Source organism: Leptodactylus fuscus, chromosome 2 (assembly GCF_031893055.1).
Source record: "Leptodactylus fuscus isolate aLepFus1 chromosome 2, aLepFus1.hap2, whole genome shotgun sequence".
In the NCBI taxonomy this organism is placed as follows: domain Eukaryota; kingdom Metazoa; phylum Chordata; class Amphibia; order Anura; family Leptodactylidae; genus Leptodactylus; species Leptodactylus fuscus.
The window spans coordinates 21,387,809-21,400,848 of record NC_134266.1 but is presented as its reverse complement, the minus strand read 5'-3'; the positions used below and the strand labels follow the sequence as shown (position 1 = coordinate 21,400,848).

The following is a 13,040-nucleotide window of genomic DNA, read 5'->3' as shown; positions in this document are numbered from 1 at the left end:
AGCTATATTCTCGGTTCACATCTGTGCTTGCTGTTCAGTACGCCGATTCCGTTCCCCTCTCTGCATTTTCTGCCTTTTTCAAGCAGAAACCAAACAGAAACTATGCGGACCCCATTATAGTCTATGGGGTCCACTGATTTTTATGCAGAATAGGTTTCCGTTGGAGGAGTCCCCAAGCGGACACCCCAAAGGGAAACCTGTGCATAGATGTGAACCAGGCCATAGCAGTAATGTGTGATCATCACAAATGTATGACGACGTGTGTTGAAGAAATCCCCCACCACCACCACCTGAACAATAAATTTATGGCACAGTGTTACTGATTCTAAAAGAGGAAAATGATGATATATAAATGACATTTAGGCACTAAGACATAAAACATAAGGCTACAGGAGGGGCAATATCACTTTTAACTCCTGCACAGAGGCCAAGATGTGCATGTACTACCTTATCTTCCGTTGGACACAGATACAAACACTGGAAGGTTGCTGTTAGGTTCTTAGTGAATCTTGGGCCAAATACATCTTTGTCTATTCCAAACTGATGGCGAGACTGACGAACAATTGAATCAATGACATATAACCCTGGTACTTTATATTCTGGTTTACACTGTAGAGAGGATAAAAAATTAAAAAAAAAAAGTTAATGATGTCCGGACATACAGAATACAGGGTTACACACCAGTCCCTGGTATCAGATTGTTCATATGGCACATTGACAGTATATGTTATAAAGGTCCAAGTCCCACAAATGTCATTATTTAACAATGGAGAAAGCATGCCCAAACCCTCAGTCAAGCAGGAGGGTTAAAGTACCTCGGAATCCCCCAATACAGTTGGGTATTCTGGCTTGAACACCATCCTCCAGGCAATTTATGACAAACTAGCATCTGCCTGCGTCTCTGCTACATCGCTGCATATGCGCAGCATACTCAGTTGTATGTACATCTCTGCATATGGGGAGTGTACTCAGCTGTGCTACAGCGCTGCCTAAGCTCTGCTACATCTGGCCATTTGGATTAGAGGGGTGTTCTTATGTCAGTGTCTGAGCAGCTTCTTTGTTGGAAATGGCTGAAAGGATGTTGCAGAAATTTGCCACAGATCGATCAGCCTGCTCCCGCGTCTCAGCTCTGCTACATCGCTGCATATGCATAGGATACCCAAGCTGTATGTACATGTTTCACATTTATAATATTAGTAGAATAGGATAGGATGTTGTGGATATGACCTAAATGTCTCACAAGGGATCACCACTAGAGATGCGCAAACACTATTCGAAACAGCCGTTTCGAATAGCACACTCCCATAGAAATGAATGGACGTAGCCGGCATGCGGGGGGTTAAGTGGCCGGCCGCTGGCAAAGTCTGCATGCCGGACTCTTCCATTCATTTCTATGGGAGTGTGCTATTCAAAACGGCTGTTTCAAATAGTGTTTGCTCATCTCTAAATCACCACTATAAAGGAGAACTGTGTAAATAGAAAGTTTGTAGGGTATCAAGCCTAGTGCAGGGTCTGAAAGGACCTCACATGACACAGGAATCCAAGGAGTACAGACAACGCTCCCCTCAGACCCTGCACTAGAAACTTTTCCAGGAAGATCGGACAATAGGTTCATCTACTTATTCTTCACAGCATTTTATTCAGTTCACTGCCATGAAGTAATGCCATGTTTTAGAGAACACAACGTCCTGCTTCAGGCACTGAATGAAGCCAGAGGATCCTAAGTGTTATAAATAGGTCAATGGCCATAGGTGACATTTGCAGCTGGAGACAGCATTTGGCACTGAGCAAATGTACCCGATGGGACACATTATGAAAAGTGTCTAAAACCAACATTTTCTTATCCACCTCAACCAATCACAGAGCAGCATTTATTTTGCAGGAGAACTATAAGAAATATAAGCATTGGTGTAATTGGTTCCTGGGCAAGAAATGAAACTAAGTCTTCCCCATTTGCCTGTGGTTTATACTTCAAGGAAAAGTATATTCTGAATCTTGTACCTATCGTTGGAAGAAGAGCTGCTAACCAATCTGTGAATTTCCTGCACTAGGCATACCAGTAACAGTTTGGGTATTCTAGCTCAACTTTTCCAGCTAAGACGGACTACTTTCTAAATCACATTTATCAAAAATGTATATTTACCCATACACCTGGGCCTCACAATACTTGCATCTCTTCCTTCCAGGCTTTCACCTGTGGGGACAGCTCCTCCCTCCTTCAGAAAAGAGGGAGGAACCATTTCACAGGAGGAAGTCTGGAAGGAAGATCAGCAAATATGATGGGGCTAGCCAAGTTAGTTCGGAAGGGCTAGTAGTGGGCAGGATAGCTAGAGAGAGAAGGAAGGGGAGGTAGTGACAGAGAGATAGCTAATGCATCAGTAAGCTCTCAGACAAACACAGAAATCACTCAAAATACAGCTAAAGGTATTTGGGGTGCCCTTATTAACCCATTATCACTAACAGAACTTTTTTTTTTTTTTTTTTTTTTTTTTACCCGGAAAGCCTCTAAGTTTGAAACCATAAAGGACTACAGCACTTACTCAAAAGCCCATTATCATGGCTGAAATGACAGCTCAGTTATACTCATATAAACGCTAAGAAGCACGTCCACAAGAAGTGTGTGGGTGAAATGTGAGTTGGGGAAGGTAACTGCGGATGTATTAATATCTGAGATACATTTGGTCCACCCGTGCACTATTATACACATGTGCTTAGCACAGCCGTTATGTAGTTAATATTGTTTGATATTACGGGTTGGTGCACTATGCAAGTGCTTTGATACTCTGCAGCCTCATGTGCCCATTCCCCATCTTACTTTTTATCCATACATTTTATAACTACCATATATACTCGAATATAAGCAGAGGCCCCTAATTTTACCACAAAAAAATGGTAAAATTTATTGGACTCGAGTATAAGCCTAGGGGGGGAAATGCAGTGCGATGACTGGGCACGCTGCGATATATAGTACCACAACAGCTGTAAAGCTATAGACCTTTAGCTACACATATATAAGAACATATAGATTTGGATCCACATATGGAACAGTTGGAGAGGCTGAGTGTTGTAATCACATCAGTGAGAAATTGAGCGGATGACGTGACATGAGCCGCCTGCAGAACATAAAAAACATGGCGAGCCGCTAATATACTGTGTGTGTGTGTGTGTGTGTGTGTGTGTGTGTGTGTGTGTGTGTGTGTGTGTGTGTGTGTGTGTGTGTGTGTGTGTGTGTGTGTGTGTGTGTCCCACAGCGGCCCCCCCTGCAGCCTATATTGTGGCACAATAGATTGTGGGACATAATAGAGGTTGCAGGGGGGCCGCTGTGGGGCATAATAGAGGTTACAAGGTCCATAGTGGACCCTTCAAGCTCTATTATGCCCTACAGTTGCACACCAATGAACTATTATTATACTCAGGGGTCTTTTCAGATCCCCGAGTATAATAATCAGAGCCCCAGGGGAGGTGAGGGAACATAATAAACACTGTTACTCACTTCTCAGGGATCCGATGTTAATCCTAGCAGGCTTTGGGCCTGTATGGTAATGTCCCAGATGTCACGTGGTCTGGGACATTACCATATAGGCCCAAAGCCTGTGCTACCATTACCATACAGGCCTGAAGCCTGTGCTGGTAGTAATAGCCTGTTTCTGCTAGCACAGGTTTTGGTCCTGTATGGTAACAGGCTGTTACTGCCAGCAGTACCATACAAGCCCAAAGCCTGTGCAAGCTAGCAGAGTGACATGAGTCAGTCAAAACCACGGATGAGACATGGATACCAATATGTGAGTCATCATTGCAGTTTTTACTGACCCATAAACTGCACATGGTCATGCCCATGTAGCCTTATGGCAGTGACTGACCCAGTTGTGCAGTAAACTAGGAAAGCAATGTCATTACTTCTGTTGACGTTGTGATGTATATTGTGCAAACTTTTTGGCTACTTGACGTTAATTTCACATATTACAAGTAAACTAAGAAGTAGTCAAAGGATGTCTAATTTTTGCCATCCTCAGTTGTATCTATCTATATCCAAAAATAATAATTTTTATTACTTTTCATAAGAGATTAACAATAGAAAAAGAAAAAAAAACATAACAAGCGGCCAATTAATCCAATATCTAGTTGTATCCCTTTTACAGTATACACAGTAACACCGCCTTGTTTTGCAGGTTCAAGTGCTGATAACTTATGACAATTGATGTGCGGATTTTTAGCAGCCACAGCCTAAGGGTGCATTCACACTGAGTAAACGCTAGCTTATTCTGTAGAGTAAAATTACACTTGTAAATTTTGCTATCCCATTGACTTCAATGACATTTTACAGGCGTATTTTTACAGGCGTATTTTTTACAGGCGTATTTTTACACTTGTAAAAAAATATCATTGAAGTCAATGGGATAGCAAAATTTACAAGTGTAATTTTACTCTACAAAATAAGCTAGCGTTTACTCAGTGTGAATGCACCCTAAGGTCTGCATTTAGGAAACAATTTGCAGTCCTCACTACACAATCTATTTTTTGGAATAAGGAATAAAAGGTGAAACAAATCACTAAAAAAAATAGTTTACCTTTTTGATGAATTTTTCTACAATCTGGACGACATGTTTGTAAAGCTGTTGAGAAAAGATATAAAATAAGAACATGTTGAAGAACATTGCATTAGGTGATAGTATGACAGAACATGTGACAGGAAAGATAATGTAATCACTAAGGCCATGTTCATAAATGCACAACTTTTTTCATTTTATTGCCCAGGCATGACAGCTATCTAAAGTGCAAGTCCAGCTTTAGTATTCCAGCGTGTTACAGCTCACTAATGGTAGAATGACAGAGAATCACATCATACAATCACACATAACTATGACCCACATGGGGAGCTCTTTAATCCCCAGCTGTCATCGTGACCGACCAGAATCCCAAGATAGTGTCACAGGAGCACCAATTATTAGTCTTACTTGTAAAGCGCCATCATATTCCGCAGCGCTTTTCAGACATTGACCTACCAGCCAAGAGCCCCAACCCTCAGTCTCCTCCCTCATGAGACCCTGTGTTCACTATTGAATTTGGCATCTAAGGGACTAAAACAGCCAAGTTTAGATGTTTCAAGCACATTTAGACCTCTGTGTGATAGCGTGGACTCAGGATTTATCACTGCCCTTAAGATCACTTGCTTGACTATTTCCTGCACTTCCATTGAAGAGAATAAAGAGCAGCATATGCATGGCCACAGAAAACACATGAGAACTCCCATTTAAATAGGACGTCCTCTGGCACCGGCGGTATTATATACAGCTAGAAATCTGACATTACACAGATTCCAGCACACTGTCAGCTCTACCGGTATGCCCCCTGGTACTGGAGATATCGGTGCCGTTAGTTTCAGCCCCAATATTTCTCCACTGTCAGAAAGGTGGGCCTTACAGTCTAGCTGGGAAGTAAGGAATGCCCCCGAGAGTACTCTTCAATAGCCTTGTACTGTCAGAGGGGACTGAGACTGAGCAGTACAGCCCGCCCTTCTGATGTCAAAGGGATATTAGTGCCAAAACTAACGGCAGATATCTCCAGTACCCGGACGCATGCCAGCAAAGCTAGGCAGTGCGCCAAATTCAGCACACAATGCTTTCTAGTGGTATATACCACTGCTGGAGCCAGCGGACGTGAAAGGTTCTCTAACATCAGTGGGGGGTCTCACTGACCACCTGTTCTCAGATGCTACCAAGACTATGTATTGGATGTATCCAGAAACACAGGGTGTTGTAGCGGTGCTTGAAGCACAACACATCACCTCTCGTTCACTTAATTGGTAACTAAGCTGCAGTACATCAGGAACAACCACTATACAAAGTCTGCTTCTGACTATGGTGACTCTATAATTCCAGCCTCTGTTCACAGCTGATATTGTTGACCTTGACCAGGGATAAAACTACTTTTAACAAAGGTGCACTCACCAGGGTCCGACATCAGGTGAAAGTCTGAGCTCAATATGTTCAGTATTTACTATATTTTACAAGACGCACCCCATGTTTAGACAAGAAAAATTAGGAAAAAATATTTCATGTTTATTTTTTATCTTTCCTGTTGGTCATATGGAGTAGGTGTCAATGTCACTGGTGAATCCACCTTTTGAGCATCACTGACTAAGCCCCTCCTTATAAGAATGAAATCCCCTTTAAAGAGGACCTTTCATGGTTTGGGGCACAGGCAGTTCTATATACTGCTGGAAAGCCGACAGTGCGCTGAATTCAGTGCACTGTCGGCCTTCCCAATTGTGCCCCGGGTAAAGAGCTATCGGTCCCGGTACCACAGCTCTTTACAGTCAGAAGGGCTTTCCTGACAGTGAGTTAGGTAAATCCTTCTCCATAGCAGCACCTATCGTGCTGTACAGTGTGAGCGGGGAGGAACGCCTCCCTCTGTTCACAGTGCTCGTCCATAGACAAGTATTATCTAATTGAAATCTATGCCAGTCAGAAACTGGTGTAACATTTCAGGTATGACTCACATCAGCTTTGTGGTATGAGAGTTATTCTATATTTATGGGGCCAAGGAATGTGCCCTGAAGTCGACTCACTTTTCGAAAAAGTAGAAACAAGGCCCAGAATGAACAATGTGAGGCATCTTTGGCACAAAGAAAACAATGCTACATTCCCACCCATTTATGACAGAAAACTGCTGTAGACAGGTTAGTAAATTTTCCCCAATATCCTCCGTGGGAGAACCAATGTAATGAGAAAGAATTCATGTATTATAAAGGAAAGGGTCGAGTGTATGGGAAGATGTGGTTGGCCTTCTAAAGCAGGCAACTGCCGGTCCGTGGAACAGTACCAGGCCGCGGGGCATGTTGCACCGGTCCGCAGGGCCGGCGTTGGGGGGGGACAAACCAGGCAATTGCTGTGCAGCGGCCGCTGGGCTTTGTAGTTATTTCTAGCTGCGCAGCGGCCGTGCAAGCAGACTCCGGGGAAGGCTCTGTGAGCTGCTGTATATAGCCCTGCCTCCTTCAGTCTCCAGCTCAGCAATGGGTGCGGGGCCGTGTGAAGCCTTGCTGCTGCTACAGTTCAGCTCCTGCCGTCTGCATCCTGCAAAGTCTCCCCCAGGAGGAGGGGAAGAGCTCCGTAGAGCAAAGTGAAAGTGAAAAACCACCAGGTGCCTACTGGGGGGAGGCTACTTCTATTAATGACAGGAATTTGGGGTTATTAAACTAGATTTAGTAACTACATGTGCTTCACATTAATAGCAATTAACCCCATCATGTCCCTCACATTAACCCCTGAGTGCTTCACATAATGGTTACTAATATGTGAGACATGCAGGAACTAATAAAGGATCTCAATGATGATGATAATTATTACCTCCATATGTCTCACATATCAGTAACCCTTATGTTAAGCACATAGGGGTTAATGTGAGGGACATGATGAGGTTAACTGCTATTACTATGAGGCACATGGAGTTACTAAGCTGTATAAGCTGTAATGTACATAACCATACTTTTCATTCACAACTGAGGATAAAAGTATGGACCCAGTGGCATGAGGGCTGGTTCACACCTGTGCCCGGTCTCTGCTTTCAAGTTTCTGTCTTCTGTCGGAGAAACTGGACAGGAGACGCAAATCGGCAGTCACTTTTTAAACCCATTCATTTGAAGGAGTTTGCAAAGTTTCCACCCGTGAATGTTTTATGGTCCCCACGGCGAAACCGCTTTGTTTTTTTAAATCCCCATGCTTAACCCTGCCCCCCAACCACACCCCTTCTGCACCCCCACCGGGCCATAGAAAAATTGTCTTGCTGAAACTGGTCCCTGGTGGAAAAAAGGTTGGGGACAACTGTTCTAAAGCAAGCAACTGAAAACAATGATCTCTGAGAATGTCTCCAGTGTTCAGAAGAAATTGCTTAACGTGTCAAGTCCCGCTATGCATGGTATTGAAGAACATGGTGAGATGCTAATTTCTGTCTTTGTATATAGTCAGCTCTCACTCTTTAACTTTACTAACATGCGCTCATACATTGCCAAGCTGAATCTGAACTGTTCCTATAACTTTAAATGGAATATTACTGTCAAATGCAACATGGGAAGTAGCTCATGACAGATGTGGCTGGGACGCACCGTCTATGCAACTGAGGTGCTGCAAATAATTTATCACAGCAATTTCATTTACATTTCCAAACATTTACAGAATAGTTTACTATGTCCTTACCTTAATGGCTTTAATTGCTGCTTTAGTTATTAGAATCATTTTCGCTCGAGAAATTGGAGGCTTCATATCCATGAGCGAAAAGAGCTAGAAAGAAAAATAATGGAACAGGTTAGAACAAAAGTGAAAGTTTAATAGGGCAAGAAAACCCCAATTATGTTATCAGAATTAAAAGGGAGAGACATCAGAACCCAGGTGTACAATTGCAAGAGACAAATATGCAAGGGCCAACTAAGGCACAATTCACATCTGCGTTCGGGTTTCTGTTTGGGAAGTCTGCTTGGAGACCCCCTCCTAACGGAAACCTATCCACATTAAAAAGCAGTTACTTAAGGAATCCACACAGACCCCATAGACTATAAAAGGTCCGTGTGGTTTCCACACGAAAAATGCAGAGAACGAAGTGACGCTTGCAGGACTTTGCTCTCTGCATATCTCATGCAGATAAGGGGAACGGAATGGCCCAAACACAGATGTGAACCGGGCCTAAAACAAACAAACAGTCTTCCCTCTTGGGAATCAGTGACTCCATGTCAGAGAATTTTTTTTAAATATGCAAATGAGCTCTTTGGTGCAATGAGGGCGTGGCAGATTATATATATATATATATATATATATATATATATATATATATATATTATATCTCTGCAACAGAGAACACATCACAAGGGGAGAACAGTTAGATTCAGGTAACTCTGCCCTATCTGTGGGGACGAGTCAATATGCTACATTCTGCTGACAGACTGCCTTTAACAATTTAAACTCTTAAACTTAAACAATAGACTTTAGCACCTCCTAAGAATCACACATCACTGAGCATCTACAGAGCAGAATACCAAGTAGTCATAGATAGCTATCTAAGACTTGGGCTAGTAATGGGCGGAATATGAGACATGGAGGCGGAGTGTAACGAAATGAGAGGGAACTAGTGAAGCAGCTACACAGGAAGCTGCGCAGCAGGAAGTTACACCATGGAAACAAATGCAGAGAATGCAGCAGCAACCAGAGACACCCAGAAGTCAAGCTAAACACTGCTAAAGGTATATAGGTGTACTTATTAACCCATTACTAGCTCTAACAGACTTTTCTTATGAGGGATATATATATATATATATATATATATATATATATATATATATATATATATATTCTGCCCCAGAAAACCCATTCAAGTCTTAAAGCAATATTCTCAGCATTTCTGGCTATTTGATATCCATGGGATGGTTAATAAATACATCTCTGGGACCTTTATCTATCAAGAGAGGAACCCCCATCTTTATCTGCAAGTGAAAGGGGAGTGGCTATTCACTATCCATTGGTACAGGAATTATGGAAACACCTGAAGATGCCAGCTTGGCCGTTTCACAAAACCCAGTACAAGTAAATGAAAAGACATGCATACTTGGCCCCTCTCCATTCACTTGCAGACACAGACTGTTCAAGATATAAGCAGGTCCAAGAGCTGGTACACGGATTTAACAGGTAGTTATGGAATATTCTATGGACAGTAAGCTACAGAGATGGGAGTATTCCTTTAATAGGCTTACACACACATTTTACAGTTGATGTTGACTGTTTACACATTTTGTTAAGACAAAACCAATTCTCATGCTCCATTAGGATTCTCCTAAAACAAAAGTTGTCTTTCAGATACAGTTTCCACAATAAAATCATTGTCAATGCCAGACTCCGACTCCTTCATAAATGGCTGACAGCCATGGTTAGTCAAAGGCAGTAAAGCTTCTCTAATACACAACAAAAGCCAGTGAGAGGCTTTCTATGAAAGTGAACATGAAACAAATCCCAATAATTTTGTAAAATATTTTTTGCAAATTTTGAAGCCAGAGATGGAATCAGTAATACATTCAGACTCTGCTCAATATTGGCCCTGACTGACATCACAATCCTGTCTGTCACATCAATTGCCCATTTACACATATTTATCTCCATATTAATCTAACCGGACAAATATCTGACCAACTCCTGTATGTGTAAAAGCGTTCCAAGATGTGTCTGATCAGTCATAGATCTATTGCTGCAAACCCATCTTTACAAAGTCTAGGCAACTATCCAGAAAATTACTGGCCTGGCCCAAACGCCGTGTAAAATTTTAAATGGTCGGACTCATGGCTGAAACATCTGCAGCTTCTCACAAGTTAGGATGGAGATTGGAGCTGAAGCCATATTACTGACAATTCAGGAAGAGATTTCAGCATACCGCATGGCACAGAGGAGGCCGGGCTCAGTCAGCAACAGCTAAGGCCCGGTTCACATCTGTGGTTTTTAGCCATTCCAATCCCCTATGCGCATGAAATATGCAGAGACGATTGTCCTGCAAGCGGCACTTTTCTCTCCATATCTTTTGTGTAGAAACCACACGGACACCATTACAGTGTATGAGGTCAGCGGGTTTCGTTACGTAACAGCTTTTTTGTGCGAATAGGTTTCCATTCAGGGGTTCCACAAGCAGGGTGTGAACTGGGCCTAAGCTTCTCTAATTCAGGAAAGAAGAGCTCAGTGAAGAGAATCAGTGGGTCCATGGAAATACACAATATCATCCATGTGCTGTTCCTGCCAATACATGCACGTAATACAGCAGCATGTACTTCATTATATCACAGTAGATAACGTAATTACTCCGCACCTTAGGAGTCCGTGAAAGCAGTTCTGCTCAAGCATGCAACTAAATGGACACCATACAAAGCGTCTGTGTTAAAGGCATGTATTTTAAAGTATGTATTTTAAAGTCACTTTTTTTATATATATATTACCCTTTATCTTGCAACCCTAGATACATACCATTTTTCGCCGAAAATAATACAGGGTCTTATTTTTTTGCCCTGAAAGATAGGTTAGGGATTATTTTCAAGGGTTGTTATTTTTTTTTCCCCCATGAAAAACAATCCACTCACCGGATCCTCTCACATCCAAAACAATTTAGATTTGGTAAGTGCTAATGTTGGGTTCTCACACACAGATCTGTGGCACTCCTGTCTCAGGCCCCTTGCCATTGTGGTATTGTTCCACTGCTGCCAAGTGTAGCAGTTAGCTCCCCCGGGTGACCGGAGGCAGCCACAATGTTGTCATGCCAGCAGGACTACCCAATCTGTGTGTGAGAAACCAGTACTACCAGTAGTCGACCCTTATTGTTATGGAGAACTCTTTCACTAGTGCTAGCTTGTGCAGATAGCTCCCTTAAAGTCAGTGTGATTCTCTTGGGGGTGCAATTCTTTTGAGGGTCTCTGCTTTCCTTGATGAAGGGTCTCCTGTATCGTTCTGCTGTATTCTATTTACTTTTTTTTACATGTATAGCTGTCTGGACACTTTTAAATGGACTGAAGCTAGGGCTTATTTTCAGGGTAGGGCTTATATTTCAAGCATTCTCCAAAACTCCAAAAAAATCACGCTAGGGCTTATTTTTGAGGTAGGTCTTATTTTTGGATTAACACGATACTTTGCATGAAGGGGTCTGCAAGTCTATCTATTGATAATATGACTATTGACTGGACATTTGTCTCCATTGTGAGACTGACTTTTTATTTTTAATATTACTTCAACATTAAAAGTATGTATATATTTTTTGATATACATAGACTCTAGAGCACGTTATTTTACTGGTGGTTGGTCCAATAAGTGCAGCATTGTTATTTTGTCACGTTACCCACTATACTATAATAACACAAACTCAATAGTCATCACAATCACACAATGTAATGCCAAATTACATTTTAAACTATGAGGTTTTTTTTTAAGCTATGAGATTTTCAGCTTTCATATGACACTAATTATTATTCTATCCAGGGATACCATCAGTATTTAAGGCTTTTCCTTAAGATACCCAGGAGTCCCACAAAACTGAGCCATCACAGCTTTTGGTAATGTTTATATACCGCTATACACTCACTGTACAATGTATAAAGGGAGAGGGCAATATGCTCTGCATTGTATACACCCCCTGCCTCAGACAGGAACGCAAAATAAGCTGTGGAAAAACTGATAGGACACATATGAAGGTTTGTGCCAAATTTACAACTGTGCTCAAGGTCCACCGCAGAAACCACAAGAAATCTGCAGAGAGGAAAGTCCTGTACAAACGACTTTTCTCTCTGCTGGTTTCATTATAAAAACGGTGAACATCCTGCAAACCCCATTATCGCCTACGGGGGATCACTGTTGCCTGTTGGTAACAAATGTTTTAGCAGTTCGGCTCATCCTTTGGATCCCCCCGCAGACGCAAAAAAAATGAGACCCATGCCCAGATGTCAACATAGCCTTAAACATTCAGCGAACAGACTGCACAGGAAGACCATGCAGAGAGCTTTAATAGTTTCAAAAAAGATCAATTGTGTGCATCAATAAGAACATGTAGAACAGCGACTGATCTAATAATTGATCTTAATTATTAAAGACTTTAGGCCGACGTTTCAGGATATGCTGACTATATCGTACATATTCTGCTCTCTTAGGAGCCATTCACACAACAAAAAATAAAGAGGTATTGAGGCAGACCGCTGCCTCAATTTCTCTTCATTTTCAGTCCCTTTGACTCCCACACAATGGAAAGCCAAAGCAGAGGTGAAGAATTGGCTTCATAGACTTTATTGACAATGAATAGAGATGAGCGAGTACTAATCGAAACTCCTGTTTCTAATAGCACGCACCCATAGGAATAAATGGACGCAGCCGGCACGCAGGAGGTTAAGAGGCCGGTCGCTTCCATTCATTATGTGTGAGTGCTATTCGAAACGACCGTTTCGTATAGTACTTGCTCATCTCTAACAATGAACAGTATTAATGTGAATAAAGGACTTGTGTTTCTGTTTCTCACTTGGCTTCAGATCCCTCCTCCCC

General features: G+C 42.1%; 1 protein-coding gene across 1 annotated transcript in view; it reads right to left on the bottom strand.

The window, feature by feature from the left end:
- The window catches only part of SCAF4 (SR-related CTD associated factor 4), a 79,535-nt gene that overhangs the window by 55,539 nt on the left and 10,956 nt on the right, over positions 1-13,040 (bottom strand). Inside the window, exons 2-4 of the mRNA XM_075263442.1 lie at positions 8,193-8,276; positions 4,569-4,613; positions 448-609 (exon numbers count right to left, since the gene is read on the bottom strand). Coding sequence (XP_075119543.1) covers positions 448-609; positions 4,569-4,613; positions 8,193-8,276 — 291 coding nt within the window. The remainder of the gene's footprint in view (positions 1-447; positions 610-4,568; positions 4,614-8,192; positions 8,277-13,040) is intronic.